The sequence below is a fragment of the Salvelinus alpinus genome, chromosome 23 (genome assembly GCF_045679555.1).
Source record: "Salvelinus alpinus chromosome 23, SLU_Salpinus.1, whole genome shotgun sequence".
Lineage (NCBI taxonomy): Eukaryota > Metazoa > Chordata > Actinopteri > Salmoniformes > Salmonidae > Salvelinus > Salvelinus alpinus.
Genome location: NC_092108.1, coordinates 40,880,511 through 40,900,398, shown reverse-complemented (window position 1 = coordinate 40,900,398; position 19,888 = coordinate 40,880,511). Strand labels below are relative to the sequence as shown.

General features: G+C 42.5%; 1 protein-coding gene across 2 annotated transcripts; it reads left to right on the top strand.

Annotated features, from left to right (window-relative positions):
- The first annotated feature begins 320 nt into the window (after positions 1-320).
- Positions 321-13,316, top strand: LOC139551004 (schwannomin-interacting protein 1-like). 2 transcript variants are annotated; one of them, XM_071362333.1, is made up of 7 exons: positions 321-449; positions 2,992-3,104; positions 6,968-7,085; positions 7,351-7,554; positions 11,148-11,271; positions 11,470-11,563; positions 12,012-13,316. In XM_071362333.1, the coding sequence occupies exons 1-7, from the start codon at positions 420-422 to the stop codon at positions 12,061-12,063; spliced, it is 735 nt and encodes a 244-aa protein (XP_071218434.1). In that variant the 5' UTR covers positions 321-419; the 3' UTR covers positions 12,064-13,316. The 2 variants fall into 2 exon arrangements, with proteins under 2 accessions (XP_071218434.1, XP_071218433.1); XM_071362332.1 differs by having other exon boundaries at positions 6,968-7,100.
- Positions 13,317-19,888: the final 6,572 nt, after the last annotated feature.

Here is a 19,888-nt window from a genome sequence, read left to right as displayed (position 1 = left end):
CCCTTTCGTGCTCCATCAATCATGTTGTTCCCACGGTGGAACGTGGTTCCCACGGTGGAGAGACAGGGAGATGGAGATATGAAGAGAAATATGAAGAAAGAGATATGAAAAAAAATGGAGGATACAGAGCAAGAGAGATATGGAGGAGCAGATATGTCTGGGAAGCTGCAGCCATGCTAACAGTCACCAGGAGGAGAGTAGTGGAGAGCGCCCATGTCTTTCCATCAGCTGCGCAGACTCTCCCCCTCTTCCTCCTTCCCTCCCTCCATCCATTCATCCATCCCCCTCCCTCCTTCTCACCTCCCTCCTCCCTCCCACGTTCTTCTGCGTTTAGCTGTGGTATATGAGTGGTTCTCCTGGGTCTGGCTCACTGCAGTGTAGGGAAGGGTAGCGCTGCTGCCTGTACAATGCGCTGAAGGATGGTGCATCAGGAGAAACGTGTCTACCAGGTGTGTGTTTGGTTCTAGTATAATGTATACCATGTATTCAAATACCGTATGTGTTAGGTTAATATAGGTATGTTAGGTCAATGTGTGGGTTATATGTACGTATGTGAATTTATCATGTGAGGGCGTGTCCGTGTGTATATTTGACCTGATTGTGTGTGTATTTGCGACTACATACATTAGCCTGTAGTTTTTGCCGTGCCATCCTGTGTGTGTGTGTGTGTGTACATTTCTAGTCTGTATGCCTTTTTTGGTGTGCATTTATGCATAGATGCTGTTTCTCCTAGGTGGGTGTGAACACATTGCACATCGCATGAGAGTTTGATTAAGAGTAGGTTTATGCCAGGCTTTTTACAGTTCAGTAATACATATACCTAAAACATCATACAGGGTGTGCTGTTTATGTTTCATATGGGCTATGTGGTCTAACTACCCAGCAGGACAGTACCTGGCTGTGAGGATAGATGGTCTAACTACCCAGTAGGACAGTACCTGGCTGTGTGTGTAGATGGTCTAACTACCCAGTAGGACAGTACCTGGCTGTGTGTGTAGATGGTCTAACTACCCAGTAGGACAGTACCTGGCTGTGAGGATAGATGGTCTATCTACCCAGTAGGACAGTACCTGGCTGTGAGGATAGATGGTCTAACTACCCAGTAGGACAGTACCTGGCTGTGAGTATAGATGATCTAACTACCCAGTAGGACAGTACCTGGCTGTGAGGATAGATGGTCTAACTACTCAGTAGGACAGTACCTGGCTGTGAGGATAGATGATCTAACTACCCAGTAGGACAGTACCTGGCTGTGAGTATAGATGGTCTAACTACCCAGTAGGACAGTACCTGGCTGTGAGGATAGATGGTCTATCTACCCAGTAGGACAGTACCTGGCACGGTCTCCAGTGGGAGGAGACTAGAGTGGGGGGAATGTTGGTTGCTTCCTTTACAATGGGAGTGTCCATCTGTGATTTATGACGTTACATCACAGCCCATCTGTGTTCTGTTTGTTTCTATGTTGGTGCATGTGCGTGTTCATGTGCGTGTTTGTGCGTGTGTTGTTGTATTTCTGTGTTTGTGAGTGCTTATGTGTGGTATGGGCAATGTATAATAGATTTGAGAGGAGTATGTATTTATTGTGTATGTGTGTGTATGTGTGGATGCGCATGTGATACAGCACACACTACTAGTAGGCTTGAGGGCCCAGTAATGTACTCTAAATATAACATTTGTGTGGAAAAACTGGAAAGGAAAATCACGTTTACTGTAGCACGATGCATTTTCTTTGGTTCTCTTTCTATACGGTTGCAGGAGCAGGTCTTTGAGAAGATAGGATATGTATGTCAACCTAAAAGCTATATGACATAAACAACCTGCCCAGGACAAAATGCGCTTTGGATGTAGTGGGTAGAGAGGGGGAAAAAATGAAATAGAGAGAGGGGTGGATAATAGAACGAATAGTCAGGAAAGAAAGATGGGAAGCAGGAAATAGAAGAGAGGAGAGGAAAGAGGAGATGAAATCAATGTGAGGCGACTGGACATTTACTGGCCCATCAAAATGTCCAGTGAGTGTGTGTGGATCACAGAGATCATATCAAATGACTCGAATTCCTGATTCTCTGGTGTTGACGGCCATTATTGATGACCTCACAATAGGCAGCCTGTCTACTGAAGGCTATTGATGGCGACCTCGATGAGTGTTTCTTTGTCGCTCCGCCACTCACTGTTGACGACAAGGCTACAATAGTGAATGAGAGGGACATGTGTCTATTTATGTGGCGTGTTTATAAAAATACATATGAGTGCACATCTCTCCATCTAGAAATGGTCTTTGATCTATGTGGGGTGAAAGTTTGGGATGAATGGAGTATTTTTATACGTTCAAGTGTGATCCTATTGGTGGTGTATGGTATATTGTGCTATATGTGATGTGTATGCGGTATGTGTATGATATGGTATTTGTGTGATAAGTGTATGTGTGATGCATTCATTTGTGTGTGTGTGTGTGTGTGTGTGTGTGTGTGTGTGTGTGTGTGTGTGTGTGTGTGTGTGTGTGTGTGTGTGTGTGTGTGTGTGTGTGTGTGTGTGTGTGTGTGTGTGTGTGTGTGTGTGTGTGTGTGTGTGTGTTCCTCCTGGCGTGCGTAGCTCTTTCCCTTCTCTTCGCGGCTCATTGAGTCAACAGTGATTTCACCTCGAGCATGAACTCAGATTCCATTGCCACGCTCCATCCATCCCTTCGTCTCCATTTCTCCACTCATCTCTTCTCTTTGTGTGCTTGTGTGACCATACTCCAATTCTACATTCCCCTATTGCTTTGGTTTAAGCAGGAGCGTGCGTCGTATATATATAGTTTTTCTCTCGTTCTATTTAATTTGCTCCGAATATTTTAATGTCGTCCAATCCTCTTAGTTTGCTGTGTCTCTTAAAGAAGCCAATACATGGAAAATCCATCTTTATCATCAGGGTTTTTACTTCAGGTTTATTGTTGTACTGTTGTGGTATTATATTGGAGTATTGATCTGTTCTATATGGCTCTACCTCCACCAGGCCCAGAGGAATGACAGAGAGTCCATCAGGCAGAAGCTGGCTCTTGGCAGTTTCTATGACGACGAGGAGCCAGTCATCTACAACAGCTGCAGCAAGAACGGCCTTCCCACCCGGTGGGTTATAACAGCATCATTATACAAATGTTGAGAGTCAGTTGTACAGCACCCTTTCCACCACTAGAAGATGTGGTGCTGTACAGCGCAGTGAGTATTTGACATACTTTCTAATTGAAGAGAGCTAGGCACAGGTGTAGGATTAGTAGGCACAGGTCTAGGATTAGTAGGCACAGGTCTAGGATTAGTAGGCACAGGTCTAGGATTAGTTTACCCTCTGTCAAACGCAGACCGGCTCAGATCAGCTTCTCTAGGGGAAGACTCATCCTTGAATAGAGAGTAGTCAAATATAAACCATGTGGGATTGGTCAATATTACATCTAGCCAACAGGCAGGCAGGGTGGAATTACTACCAAATTACACTAAGCAAAAATATAAACGCAACATGCAAAAATTCCTACATTTGACTGAGTTACAGTACATTTAAGGAAATCAGTCACTTTAAATGAATTCATTAGGCCCTAATCTATGGATTTCACATGACTGGGAATACAGATATGCATCTGTTGGTCACATACACACCCCCCCCCCCCCAAAAAAAAAGAAAACCAGACAGTATCTGGTGTGTCCACCATTTGCCTCATGCAGTGCGACACATCTCCTTTGCATAGAGTTGATCAAGCTGTTGATTGTGACCTTCAATGGCAGGGTGAATATGCTGGATATTGGAGGGAACTGAAACGCGCTGTCGTACATGTCAATCCAGAGAATCCTTAACATGCTCAATGGGTGACATGTCTGGTGAGTATGCAGGCCATGGAAGAACAGGGACATTTCCAGCTTCCAGGAATTGTGCACAGATCCTTGCGACATGGGGCCGTGTATTATCATGCTGAAACATGAGGGGATGGCGGCGGATGAATGGCACGACAATGGACCTCAGGATCTCGTCACGGTATCTCTGTGCATTCAAATTGCAATCGATTACATGCAATTGTGTTTATTGTCCGTAGCTTATGTATGCCCGTACCATAACCCCACCGCCACCATGGGACACTCTGTTCCCAACGTTGACATCAGCAAACCACTCGTCCACACGATGCCATACACACTGTCTGCCATCTGAAATTCATCCATGAAGAGCACGCTTCTCTAGCATGCCAGTGACCATCAAAGGTGAGCATTTGCCCAATGAAGTTGGTTACAACGCCGAACAGCAGTCAGGTCAAGACCCTGGTGAGGATGACGAGCACGCAGATCAGCTTCCCTGAGACGGTTTCTGACTGTTTGTGCAGAAATTCTTCGGTTGTGCAAACCCACAGTTTCATCAGCTGTCCGGGTTGCTGGTTTCAGACGATCCTGCAACTTGAGGCATCTGTGGCATTGTGTTGTGTGACAAAACCGCACATTTTAGAGTGGCCTTTTATTGTCCCCAGCACAAGGTACACCTGTGTAATGATCATGCTGTTTAATCAGCTTCTTGATATGCCACACCTGTCAGGTGGATGGATTATTTTGGCAAAGGAGAAATGCTCACTAACAGGCATGTGAAAATTGTGCACCAAATTTGAGAGAAATAAGCTTTTTGTGCGTATGGAACATTTCTGGGATTTCAGCTCATGAGACATGGGACCAGCACTTTACATGTTGTGTTGATATTTTTGTTCAGTGTCTTAAAACCACTTCAATCTCCACATGAGCCTAGAGGATAGGGGGAAATTTGGGATCGGGTCTGGGAGCAGTAGATGCTCTCACTTTTAGGAGGCCCATGAAATGAGTCATTTAGGTATTAAAGCAGAGAAAACAGGGAGAGATAAGAAAGTATTGGGAGAGAAATGTATAGAGAGAGAGACAGAGGGAAAGCTAGCTACATTGTTTTCTCAGTCTTTCAGCCAGTAACACAAGAGCTTCATTCTTCAGTGCAAGACAAGAGTCACTTACTTAAAATGGCTGAATGGGGAAGCATGCAGACGCAACACATATACGACACATGCACAGATTATGTATTTGCACAATGACATAAATACTCATCAGCTCATAGCATAGTGAAACCACTAATGCACAGACACACACACACAAATACACAATGAACTGTCACTTCAAATGACACAAATGTCACAGACTATTATTGTCACGGCCGTCGAATGAAGTAGACCAAAGCGCAGCGTGGTGAGCGTACATATTCCTTTTTATTAGGATGACGCCGACAAAAACAATAAACAATACAAAAACAACCGTGAAGCTTAAGACTATAGTGCCAAAAACAAAGACAACTTCCCACACTGAAAGGAGGGAAAAGGGCTACCTAAGTATGGTTCCCAATCAGAGACAACGATAGACAGGTGTCCCTGATTGAGAACCAAACCATAGAAATACAAAATCATAGAAAACAAAAACATAGAATGCCCACCCCAAGTCACACCCTGACCAAACCAAATAGAGACATAAAAAGGCTCTCTAAGGTCAGGGCGTGACAATTATACTGAGCATTCACACATAACCACTAAGCCCACACACCCAAAAACCATACAAGAACATATTACACCCACACATTGTAGGTTACCGAAATACACGAGTGTAGAGACAAGGTGAACCAAATCCCTCAGAAACGGCAAGTCTCTCTGACGAGTGAACGTGAGTGCCTACACCTTGCTCTTTTCCTATAAAATAGCTCGGATTTCATTCAAATTAAAGGGGACCGCCCCTTGTCAGTCCAGTTTAGGGAAGTGCTCATCTGTCTGTGGTCCAGCCACTGGAAATAAAGAAGTGTTGGCTTTTGAAGTCCGCTGCTCCTATTGGATGTTCTGTCACGTGACCCTTAGTGAAGGTCAACGTGCACCTACCAGTACATTGTAAGTTGGAAATTCCAATGTGAACAGGCATTTGGGGGGTTGGGTGTGGTTCCTCACTACATGTTTTGTTAGAGCTTGAATGAATGAGGTTTAGTATGAGCTGTTAAGATTACATAAAAGTCTGGCTCACTGAAGGTGACAGAGAGTAGTTAACTCGTGACTCGTTGTCATCACTGTGGCCAAGAGACTGTCATCACTGTGGCCACAGATGGCTGGTGGCACCTTAATTGGGGACGACAGGCTCATAATAATGGCTGGAATGGAGTGACGTGTTTGATACCATTCCATTCAATCCATTCCAGCCATTATTATGAGCCGTCATCCCCTCACCAGCCTCCTGTGCTGTCAATGGTTCAAATTATTATGTCATGTTGTGCGTTTGGTTGTTTCACTGAACCTTTTGTGGTTGCTTGTTTTATCTTTTGAGGAGGGAGCCTTATTGAGCCGGGTTTCGTAACCCTTGACCTAATCCTTTACTAATAACAGTGATGGCATGATGTGAGCAATTGAAACAACACAATGCCCAAACACCCCACATGATCCCTTCTGCTCTCTTTCACTCTCCTGTGTGAATTTGAGATGACTGGGTTGATGTAAAAGCAATAGTTCCACCTTTCATGATTTTTTTGAAAGCAACTCTCTGAATTGAAGACCTAGTCTGGGGCCCCCAGATCTAAGATCCGCGAAGGACAGTGAAATGAAGGCATTTTTTCCCCCCTCCCCCTTGCACATTTGCTCAATTCAATTCCAAATTGACCACTAGCCACTACCCTTAGGGGCTTTGTGTAGATCTAAAAGGATTGGAAAGGTGAAAGCAATATGGTGAACATTCGACCTAATGTATATATCAGTGGTCCACCTTGAGAATATGAATATACCTACTCAATCATTTCCTATCTACAGGAAATGCCTAAGGATTTAGGGTTATATGGGTCAGTGTGGAATTTAGCCATTCTTCCTCCCCCTTCCTCCCTTTCTCTGTCTGTCGCTCCCTCTTTTCTAAGGTTGTAATTTGATTATACTCTCTCTCTCCCCCCTCCCTCCCTCTCTCCCTCTCTCGCTCACTGTCAGTCCTCCTAGTGGTGTGAACCTGCAGGTGTGTTTTGTGAATGACAGCAGCAGTGACAAGGACAGCGATGCCGAGGACAGTAAGACAGAGACCAGCCTGGATACGCCGCTGTCACCCGTGGTACACGCTATAGATGTAAATGTGTGTGTGTGAGTTTGTGTGTGATCTCCACATTCATTCACACAAGCGACACGTTTGAACCTGACTTAACGGGAGACAAATAAGCATATTGACTGTGGAATGTGTGTGTGTGAGCATACTCTCACACCGATGTGTTTGTGTGGACGATGACTTCGAAGTATGTATGTATAGGTGACGTGCGTGATCATACATTACCCTCTATGATTCTGTATAATGACTCTGGTGTGCATGTGTGTTTATCCAGAGTAAGCAGAGTTTGTCGCTGTCGGACCGGGACACGGGCGAGGAGGACTCGGACCCCCTAGAGGACTGTGGCTTCTGGCGGGTGCAGCGGCGGCTCCAGGAGGAGGCCAGGGTGGCGCTGGCGTTGGCTCGCCCCATGGCCCGCATGCAAGTGGAGGTAGAGAGACAGATCCAGCTCCACCGCCGCTCGCCCGTCGCCGACCTGGTCAGTGTGTGTGTGTGTGTGTCATTTCTGATAAGTTGACTTGGCTGAAGAGCGAGGAGACTTTAAGGCCATGGTGTGATCGAAGTAACACATTTTACACAGAATTATTCTGGGGACGTGCATTACAGTTGCAAGATGCGAGAACAAGTTAGATCTTAGATGCAAAAGGGAATTGTACAAAATGAATAGCATTACATTTCCTTTTACAGTTTGATGTCAAAAGCAGTGGCTAAAAAGCCCTAATGGCGAAGAAGCAAATTCTTCTTTTGAGTCTTAAGATTACATAGTCATTCCGAATTACGTACACATGCACTAATACAGACGTTGGTTAATATGAAACTCCCATGTGAAAAAAATCCCACAATCTTCTATAGAATATTATAGTACACTGTAAAACCCAATGTGCTGTCATTACTCACAACTTTTGAGGAAACCTGTTGCACTTCATATGAGTACAGTTACTTAAAGTGATTTTGTAGTCATCATTACTCAAACCAATAGTCACTCTGTATGAGGTCCAGATTTGAGTTGTATCGGCTTGTAAAAATGTAGTAACACCCCCACTAAGCCACGCCTCCTAAATAATTTCCCAGTGTGCCTTGCCTTTTCGAGTGAATTGTAAAGTTACCATCTATGGCTGTATTTGTTAGTGACAGAGACATGGTTTTTGGATTTGTTCACTTTCAGTACTGTAGCCTTCACCAAGTGAATTCCTAGGCGAATGTCATCAATTTAAGGAAACGCTTTATGACAATACATTATGTATCTCATGAGGCTTTATTTTGAGGCCTAGCTTTACAAGATACAGGTGCCTATAACTCATGGTTCACAGGCCACATTAGGCCTGCAAGTAGGCTTACAAAATTCCAGTAACTTTCCAAAAATGCCCAGATGTTAAAAAAAATCCTAGTTGAAAGATTTCCAGGAATCATCCGACTGGGATTTCTGGGAAACCTGGGAAATATACTTGAATTTTGCAACTCTATGTGCATGTCACATTATGCTGGCTTGCATATTCATGATTATTCATGATGACTGCCAGGATTAGGAACAGTGTGAGGAGACTACCAGTATACTACAGCCATGTCCGCAAAAATCTTGCGCTAAACACTACAGTGAATACTATAGTATATAAATATAGTAATACTACAGTATTTATACCATAGTATATTACAGTATTTTTTCCTTTGGGCTGATACAACTTTCAGTTGAACAAGGAGAACACTGAGACTTCTGCTACTATGTCATGTTTCCTGGTACAGAGAGTAAAATTCAGCCGCTTCTGCCATTTCAAGGTTGGATTGTCAGAGTTCCTGAGGCCTTTGAGGACTCGGTGACCTGTGTGATCTGAGGCCCTTTGTGTAGCATAAAATTAATCAATCACTCAATGTACATGCAAATCGCCAATATTAAAAACTATTCCAAAAAATAAACCTGCAGTAGAGCATGCTGGGAAAAAAGTGAATTTGTTAACATTTTTTTCAAAGAGTTGGTGTGACTTATCAGTTGGTATAACTTATCCCCAAAAAATTTCATTACCACCAAAACATTATAAGTAATAAGGACTTTTCATTGACTTTGAGTTCAACTTACTAGAAGTAGCTCAAAGCTCATCACTAAGCTAAGGACCCTGGGACTAAACACCTCCCTCTGCAACGGGATCCTGGACTTCCTGACGGGCCGTCCCCAGGTGGTAAGGGTAGGTAACAACACATCCGTCACGCTGATCCTCAACATGGGGGCCCCTCAGGGGTGCGTGCTCAGTCCCCTCCTGTACTCCATGTTCACTCATGACTGCATGGCCAGGCACGACTCCAACACTATTATTAAGTTTGCCCGCCCCCTCTTTTATGCTGCTGTTACTCTCTGTTTATTATCTATGCATAGTCACTTTAACTCTACCTACATGCACATATTACCTCAATTACCTTGCCTAACCTGTGCCCTCGCACTCTTATCTATTTTTTACTTAACACTTACTTTTCTTAAAACTGCATTGTTGGTTAAGGGCTTGTAAGTAAGCATTTCACTGTAATGCTTACCTGTTGTATTCGGCACATTAGACAAATAACATTTGATTTGATTTAGATTTGAGTAAAAAGTGTATTCTGTAGTAAACTGTAGTATACTGTAGAATACTATACTCTGCACTGTAGTATCTCTTGATCATGTGTAGTACCCACTATAGAATTGTATATTATACTGTAGAATACTATACTACACACTGTAGCATCCCTCGATCATGTAGTACTGACTATATCATTTTGTAGTATACTGGAGAATACTATACTACACACTGTAGTATCCTTCGATAATTTGTAGAATATCATTTTTTTGTATACTGTAGAATACTATAGTAAATACTACAGTATTAATGTGCAAAAAAATGATGTCCACAAAAACACGACAGTTTTTTAACTATAGTAATAATACAGTATCTAATTTGCATGTACCCCACCCAATAACACTAGAGTAGATATTACAGTATACTCCAGTAATGTCTGCAAAAACACTACAGTAAAAACTACAGTATACTACAGTCATGTCTGCAAAAATCTTGTGCAAAACACTACAGCAAATACTATAGTATATAAATATAGTAATACTACAGTATTTATACCATAGTATATTACAGTATTTTTTCCTTTGGGCTGATACAACTTTCAGTTGAACAAGGAGAACACTGAGACTTCTGCTACTATGTCATGTTTCCTGGTACAGAGAGTAAAATTCAGCCGCTTCTGCCATTTCAAGGTTGGATTGTCAGAGTTCCTGAGGCCTTTGAGGACTCGGTGACCTGTGTAATCTGAGGCCCAGAGTGATGGAAAAAAAACGTGTACTTCAGAACATTTTCACTTACTGTATGTGTAGGCAATTAATCAGGTTACTCATATTGTGATTGTAAGCAAAGATATGTAGGACATGGGATCCGGCTTGGGATCTGCTCCATCCGCAATGTGCGCGTGACTGTGTGTATGTGCAAGAGGCCTGACTGGTAGCCAGGGCGGGACAATGCGTCCATTAAACTCAGTTATTTACTGGAATTAAACAGTGATTTTTTGTAACAAGCAAAAGTGCTTTAGCACTTCTGAGAAATTGGGAGCTACCTTTATTACATGTCATTTTTATATTTTCCCCGCCCCGGAGATTGTGGTGAATGAGTTGTAAATACAACTATACAGCCATTGTGATCAGACCAAGCAATTTCCTCCCTGACTGGAGTACTACTGAACTGTAGATGTGTGTGTCAGTACCTAAACAAGCAATGGTGGGGAGATGGGCATTTAACTCACCCAGGTCTAAAGAAACTGCTCTATGATCAGGATAAATGAAAGGATTGAGTCATTTCCCACCTGGCACACACGGGTTGAATCAACTTTGTTTCAATGTGATTTGTCAAAGTTGATTCAACCAGTGTGTGCCCAGTGGGTTGCATCTAATAACCCTAACCCCAAAGCCCCAAATACGCAATCTATAGTTGCCTTATTTCTCTCTTCAACATTAGATCAACATGACTCTGCTGACTAATGACTGCTACCCCGGTTTCTATTTAACATTGTTCTAACGTTATCCCTGTGTCTCTCTGTGTGCAGCTGCCCCACCTGCCCCACATCAGTGAGGGCCTGATGAAGAGGAGTCTGAGGAGGGGAGACATGAGGGACATGAGCCTGGGCCAGCTCCAGGTCATCACCAACGATCTGCACTCACAAATACAGAGTGAGTACACACACTCACACACGCATGCACGCAAACACTACACACACACACATGCCAATAAACACACAGGCACACAAACACTACACCAAACACACTTACGTACAGACACAATCTGCCTTCATCACCACCATCATAACTCTGCTGTTCTGGTGCTATGAGGATGTTAAGATTTTTTTTTTTAAATGGATGACGTTGCAGGCCTGAATGAGGAGCTGGTGCAGCTGTTGCTGATGAGAGATGAGCTCCATGTGGAGCAGGACGCCATGCTGGTGGACGTAGAGGACCTGACCAGGTGGAGAGCCCTTTCATACCCAGTACTATGACCACAGAAGCACACACACATACATGTATTAATACACACACACACACACACACACACACACACACACACACACACACACACACACACACACACACACACACACACACACACACACACACACACACACACACACACACACACACACACACACACACACACACACACACACACACACACACACACACACACTTGAGCACCGACACCACTAACGCAAATAACAATAGGCCTCTGTTCGTTCTGGAGGTCAAATGCCATGGAACGTCTCAGTTTAAAAATACATTCTGAAACGTCTCGGTTTAAAAAAGGCATTCTTCTGAAAACAGGTCATCATTGCATCCTTTCTAAAATGTTTTATCTAAGGAGGACTTTTCATGCATTCTTTAACGTAACTGTTATTTGTTGTTCTTTCTTGTCACAGGCATGCTCAGAGCCAGCAGAGACACCTGGCAGAGAAAACCCTCTCCAAATAAAACCCCGGCCACCTGTCCCCATCATCAACCACGTCACATGACAACCACAACCACCACAGAGCAGTGGTCAACAACCCTGGTCCTGGAGACCAATAAGGCATGCAGGCATTTGTTCCAGCCCAGCACTTTCACAGCTGATTCAACTCATCAATATCTTTTGATGCTTAGTTGATTAGTTGATTCAGGTATGTTAGTACTAGGCTGGACCAAGCCTGGACATGCTTTAGCTCGTCAGGGCTACCATCCACTGCTAGAGGACCCCACCCACCCAGGAGTCATACAGGGCCCTGAATTTTAAGTGGTCAGGCAAAATTCCAGGCCCCAGTCATAAACCGTGTGTCGTAATGACAGTTTGATCACAGAAGATGACTAGAGTTCTGTTTGTTGCCCTGCTCAGCCAGTCGTGTGCTTTGTAGAATACTCAACACACTGCATAGCTATATCTATTGACAACATACTGTAGTTGTTTGTGCCGTTGCTAAGGAATGAGCTCCTAGGCTTCCCAGTATATAAACTTTGCGGCAACTGCACAGCTCTTGTATGAATCATTTAGACACACATGGATGTAGTACAGCTGTTGTTGCATAATTCCACCTGCTTTAACATGCTGATGTTCTGAAGATTTACTGGTTGACCCTTGATTTTGCCAAATTTACAGACAGATTGCATTGGCCTTATTGTCTGTCTGCACTATAGGTGAAATGAAAGCTAAGAATCCTTTTAGTGTTCTTTGTGGCAGGGTTTAAATAACTAATCTTACTTAACATCCGTGTTCCAAATATTAACATTGGTTTAACCCAATATTTTTAGGACGCACCCAAACGTCAATGTGTCATTCATTCCCTGCTTTGTGACCCTAATGCTAGTCCACAGTAAAACATTCAACAATATATATTTTAAGACCTAATATTATTACCAAAGTAATGATCCCAATGATTAAGAACTAAAGATGTCTGAGCTGACTGATCTTGCCACTTGTAAAGCTGGTCGGTCTCGGCTGAATAAATACAAATTCTGTGCTGGAAGGAGACTTGGATGCCTTGTTGCCTGGTTGTAGATGATGGTCATCGGTGTTCACTATGATTAGTCAATCTTCAGCATTAGGAGAATGTCATTTTCTAGCATGTCTTTTGCATTTTTTCTCCATCAGATTATACATCAACTCATTCAAACATATTCTGCAGCATTCAGAAATCATACAACGTTTTGTGTACAGAGATGAAAATGATAAATAAACGTTTTAAGTGTTTAAAGTGTCGTTATTAGTTGACTGGTTGTGGTCAGTCTTGGTAGCTATATGAACCAGATCTAACTCTCGGCAGATGAGACGGGAACCGTTTCAATGAATTCATTAATGGTACAGAAGGATGCTTGAGGGACCAAAGGAGGCTGCATTTGCCTACATGTACCTCTTAAATAAAACACATAAAACATATCAATACAAACCACAAAGTAAGACGAGGTCAAACTTAGGGTAGCGGAAGCCTACTAGTTGTTTTCTATGGATGTCAGAAATTACATAATAAAATTGGCATTAATGCTATGACATAGCCTTGCTGTAGTTTGTAATAGTGGCCACAACCAAAACATCAGATACAATCAACTCAACTCCAGCCAATGTTAATTCAAGTTCCACTCTGACAAAACAGACCCTTTTTTTATATCTCTGGCATCTAGGAAAATGACAGACAGTGAGATTATGTTACCTGCATTACTTTCCATGTATATTGGAAAACATTGTTATAGTTCCCGGGAAATGCCTGCCCAGGAAGGTATAAAACACTGAGAGGTGAAGCAAGACACACAAAATAATTTGGATAAACCAAGGATAAACATTGTTAATACCATGCTGCCAAACACCAAGCTTTATGAGTAACCTATAGACTTTCTCTTTTTCTTCTAACGAAATTATTGTTATAAAATAGATTATTTATTTGACTTCGAATAGGTTAGGATAACGGATTTAAAAAATAATAAATAAATAATAAATAAATAAAATAAATTGTTCTTGATTGTAGGCTACGTTATCGTCTCCATATTAAATTCATATCTGTGGCCTACTCATTAAATACGTTTCAATATTAGGAAAACCTGTTCAAAGGAATAAACTGCACGAATCCGGGTATGGAGTTGAACACGACAACACACAAGGTGTCAGTATGCGCGCCAAAGGTAAGTAAATGACCATATTGCCAGATGACATTCTGTAATCTGTTTTGAAATATTTCAGAAAATAATGTGAATTTTCCCTTCGAAGTCAATGTTAGATAGGCCTAAAATGTTTGAAAGCCTTTGCTGAATCATTCTACTTTGTTTTTTATAGGCTGCCCAACAGAACTCGACATGTACTGGAGTCACAAACTCAGATCAGGTAAGCTACTTACTATTGGCTATACATTCAGTTCAGTCAGTTTTTCCCATAATTAATGGGGGGGGGTTACTAATGTTACTTATGTCATTTTTCCTATGTATCCAGATACGACAAGTGTCTGAGGAACATTGAGGAGGATCCATGTTGTTATAGTGACATGCTGCAAGCTATTGACCCTGAACTGCTTGGACTTACTGTGCTGCAGAACCTCAACGAGATTAAGGAGGTAAAGTCTGGGAGTTACTTATAATCCCAATAAACTGGCATGGGGAGGACATGACCAAAAAGTTAGCTTTTTGAGATATTTCTAACACAGCCAGTTTTGTATGCAATGCTCACTGTATCCACAGGCTTCGGCTAAACAAACCTACTGTCATATATGTATTGCCTCTTCTCCCACCTTTTCATTTGCTTGCTTTAAAAACACAGAATTGCTTCTCCTCGTCTTTGTTGGGTGGCTGGTCATCTCAGCAGGTAAGATTATTTTAAAGCAACCCTGACTACTGTAAAAAAGCCTTTCAGGGACTCCGTCTAAGATTAGCAGGGATTACATTGGATGTTGTGGGTAGTGGAATTAATGTTCCTTAAAATGTCTTCTAACCAAAGATGGTCATTTTTATGTCAATTGCAACCAAATAAAGATCAAGTTAATTTGACACAGTGTGCACTATGTTACTTTGCAGATTACTCAAGGTTGTAGGCCTACTCAAGGTACTACTAACCAAAATTCCTTTGATGAAAGGATACATCTGTGTAAAGTACTGCAGGGGTTCCGGGTTGGCACTATCACCATCAACAGAATCATTGGCTATATTCATGCTGGAGACCCCAATATGAAAGGTGGCATCCTCATCATTGATCAGGCATGTTGGAGAATATTCCTCATCATCGATCAGGCATGTTTGAGAATATTCCTCATCATCGATCAGGCATATTGGAGACTATTCCTTATCATCGATCAGGCATGTTGGAGAATATTCCTCATCATCGATCAGGCATGTTGGAGAATATTCCTCATCATCGATCAGGCATATTGGAGACTATTCCTTATCATCGATCAGGCATGTTGGAGAATATTCCTTATCATCGATCAGGCATGTTGGAGAATATTCCTCATCATCGATCAGGCATGTTGGAGAATATTCCTCATCATCGATCAGGCATGTTGGAGAATATTCCTCATCATCGATCAGGCATGTTGGAGAATATTCCTCATCATCGATCAGGCATGTTGGAGAATATTCCTCATCATCGATCAGGCATGTTGGAGAATATTCCTTATCATCGATCAGGCATGTTGGAGAATATTCCTTATCATCGATCAGGCATGTTGGAGAATATTCCTCATCATCGATCAGGCATGTTGGAGAATATTCCTCATCATCGATCAGGCATGTTGGAGAATATTCCTCATCATCGATCAGGCATGTTGGAGAATATTCCTCATCATCGATCAGGCATATTGGAGACTATTCCTTATCATCGATCAGGCATGTTGGAGAATATTCCTTATCATCGATCAGGCATGTTGGAGAATATTCCTCATCATCGATCAGGCATGTTGGAGAATATTCCTCATCATCGATCAGGCATGTTGGAGAATATTCCTCATCATCGATCAGGCATGTTGGAGAATATTCCTCATCATCGATCAGGCATGTTGGAGAATATTCCTCATCATCGATCAGGCATGTTGGAGAATATTCCTTATCATCGATCAGGCATGTTGGAGAATATTCCTTATCATCGATCAGGCATGTTGGAGAATATTCCTCATCATCGATCAGGCATGTTGGAGAATATTCCTCATCATCGATCAGGCATGTTGGAGAATATTCCTCATCATCGATCAGGCATGTTGGAGAATATTCCTCATCATCGATCAGGCATGTTGGAGAATATTCCTCATCATCGATCAGGCATGTTGGAGAATATTCCTCATCATCGATCAGGCATGTTGGAGAATATTCCTCATCATCGATCAGGCATGTTGGAGAATATTCCTCATCATCGATCAGGCATGTTGGAGAATATTCCTCATCATCGATCAGGCATGTTGGAGAATATTCCTCATCATCGATCAGGCATGTTGGAGAATATTCCTCATCATCGATCAGGCATGTTGGAGAATATTCCTCATCATCGATCAGGCATGTTGGAGAATATTCCTCATCACCATCATTGTCTTTTTGACCGTTCACTCAAGGGATTTATCAATTTAACTTTTTTCAATGTTTACACAGTTTTGGTTGAAACATCTCCAAAAATAAAATACATTTTGCAATGAATTCCAATAGCTTACTGCCAGCTGTTAATTTCTCTCTTAGTTTGCATGGTATTTTAGTAGATGTGTTTGTGTGCGCGCGCGTGTGTGTGTGCCTGTGTGAGAATGTGGAATATTTTGACATAATGTATACACTGAGTATACAAAACATTAAGAACACATGCTCTTTCCATGATATAGACTGATCAGGTGAATCAAGGTGAAAGCTATGATCCCTTATTAATCACTTTAAATCCACTTCAATCAGTGTAGATGAAGGGGAGGAGACAACAGGTTAAAGAAGGATTTTTGAGCCTTGAGACATGGATTGTGTGTGTGCCATCCAGAGGGTGAATGGGCAAGACAAACAAATGTAAGTGTCTTTGAATGGATGGTAGTAGGTGAAAATGGTTAACTTTGTTAAAGAAAGACCCTAAACTCTCGTGTATTTTCTGCACTATGCAATGATATGGGGAGCGACCATGTAACGCTTTTACAACATACAGAAGTGCGCTGGTTATCAAGGGGTAATTGTTGTTTTTAAATTGAGAGACGAGCTTAAAGTTTTCTTTACTGACTATCATGTTCACATGCCTGAACGCTTGCATGATGACGAGTTTCTCACACGACTGGCCTATCTGGGTGATGTTTTTTCTCGCCTGAATGATCTGAATTTAGGATTACAGGGACTCTCCACAACTATATTCAATGTGCGGGACAAAATTGAGGCTATGATTAAGAAGTTGGAGTTCTTCACTGTCTGCATTAACAAGGACAACACACAGGTCTTTCCATCATTGTATGATTATTTTGTGTGCTAATGAACTCAAGCTTACGGACAAAGTCAAATGTGATATAGCGAAGCACCTGAGTGTTCTGGGTGCGCAATTACGCATGTACTTTCCCGAAATGGACGACACAAACAACTGGATTCGTTATCCTTTTCATGCCCTGCCTCCTGTCCACTTACCGATATCTGAATCATGAGAGCCTCATCGAAATTGCAACAAGCGGTTCTGTGAAAATTTAATTTAATCAGAAGCCAATGCCAGATTTCTGGATTGGGCTGCGCTCAGAGTATCCTGCCTTGGCAAATCGTGCTGTTAAGATACTGATGCCCTTTGCAACCACGTAACTATGTGACAGTGGATTCTCGGCCCTCACTAGCATGAAAACTAAATACAGGCACAGACTGTGTGTGGAAAATGATTTAAGACTGAGACTCTCTCCAATACAACCCAACATTGCAGAGTTATGTGCATCCTTTCCAGCACACCCTTCTCATTAACCTGTGGTGAGTTATTCACCATTTTCGATGAACAAATAAGGTTTTATATGTAAGATGGTTAAATAAAGAGCAAAATGATTGATTATTATTACCCTATTATTATTTGTGCCCTGGTCCTATAAGAGCTCTTTGTCACTTCCCACGAGCCGGTTTGTGACAAAAACTGACACTCATTCTTATGTTTAATAAATGTATCGTATAGTGTGTGTGGCAGGCTTACAATGATGGCAAAAAACAACATTTGAGAGTGCGCTGACCCTGGTGCTAGAGGGGGTACGCAGCTGGAGGTTGAATGTTTGAAGGGGAACGGGACTATAACAATTCTGGGAACCACTGCTCTACAACATCCGTAGAGTACGACCCTACCTCACAAGGGAGCGGCGCAGGTCCTAATGCAGGTACTTGTCCTCGCTCATCTGGACGACTGCAACTCTCTGTTGGCTGGGCTCCCCGCTTGTGCCATCAAACCCCTCCAACTTATCCAGAACGCAGCAGCCCGCTTGGATTTCAATATTCCCAAGTTCTCTCATGTCACCCCGCTCCTTCGCACACTCCTCTGGCTTCCAGTTGAAGCTCGCATCCACTACAAGAACATGGTGCTTACCTACGGAACAGGAAGAGGAACTGCCACTCCCTACCCTCAGGCTATCCTCAAACCCTACACCCCAATCCGAGCACTCCGTTCTGCCACCTCAGGTCTCTTGGCCCTCCCACCCCTATGGGAGGGCAGCTCCCGCTCAGCCCAGTCCAAGCTCTTCTCTATTCTGGCACCCCAATGGTGGAACCAGCTTCCCCCTGAAGCTAGGACAGAAGAGTCCCTACCCATCTTCCGAAAACATCTGAAACCCTAACTCTTCAAAGAGTGCTTTAAATAATCCCCCCCTTCTAGCTCTGACTCTACTGATAGCTATGTTATTGAGGAAAAATGTACTTTCTATGCCTGTGGTATGTGGTTGTCCCACCTAGCGATCTTAAGATGAATGCACTAACTATAAGTCACTCTGGGTAAGAGTGTCTGCTAAATGACCTAAATGTAAATGTAATGTCATCATTGAGGATCCCCAAATGAAACCGAATCAATTGTTTAGTGTCATGACGTGACTGACGGGAGATGTATTCATTCATGTGTGACAATCCAGCACACTGGTGAAGAAAGAAACAGGAATACAGAGATGTAATTGTTTGGCTGGATATTTGCATACATCATTGTGGTTTCTCTCTGGCCCCAGATTGTACTGCACTATTTCTTGGTGGCCATACTTGGTTTATAGGCTACAGAAAGGTCACATACACAGTGGCGGACTTACCATTAGGCAGAATAGGCAATTGCCTCAGGCCTCACATCATCAAGGGGCCTCATGAGCTGGGCATAATTAAAACAAATTATACTAGTAATAATAATAAAACAATTTAAAAAAATCTCTGCTAAGACAAAGGGGCGCTTTCGTTCGCTCAGATGCTTTTTCCGGTGGGATTGTTTCAGCCACTTGAAGAAAAGTTGGTGAGTGCACTGTTCAGATGCTGGAATTATTTTGGATGAATGTGCTTTTTGAAGTGATTTTTTGGTTGTGTTCATGGTACATAAAAAACCCATTGAAAATGTTGGTGCACTCGCTTATGGGCCTCAGACTTGCCTCTGCCTGGGGCCTCCAAATCACTAAGTCCGACCCTGCACATACACATTGCTTTACATGAATAGGAAACAGAGGTCAGCCAAATCTGTGACTCGAGATTTCAATTACTTATTTTTGCTCTATTATACAATTAAAATAGGCCTAAATTGTGATTGGACCCAACATACATATTTTATAATTAATTGACAGTCTTATATCTGAGATGGCAGTTGCTGCTAACTCTCTGCACGTTCTCTTTCAAATTGGCAAGAATAAGGACAACAAAAACA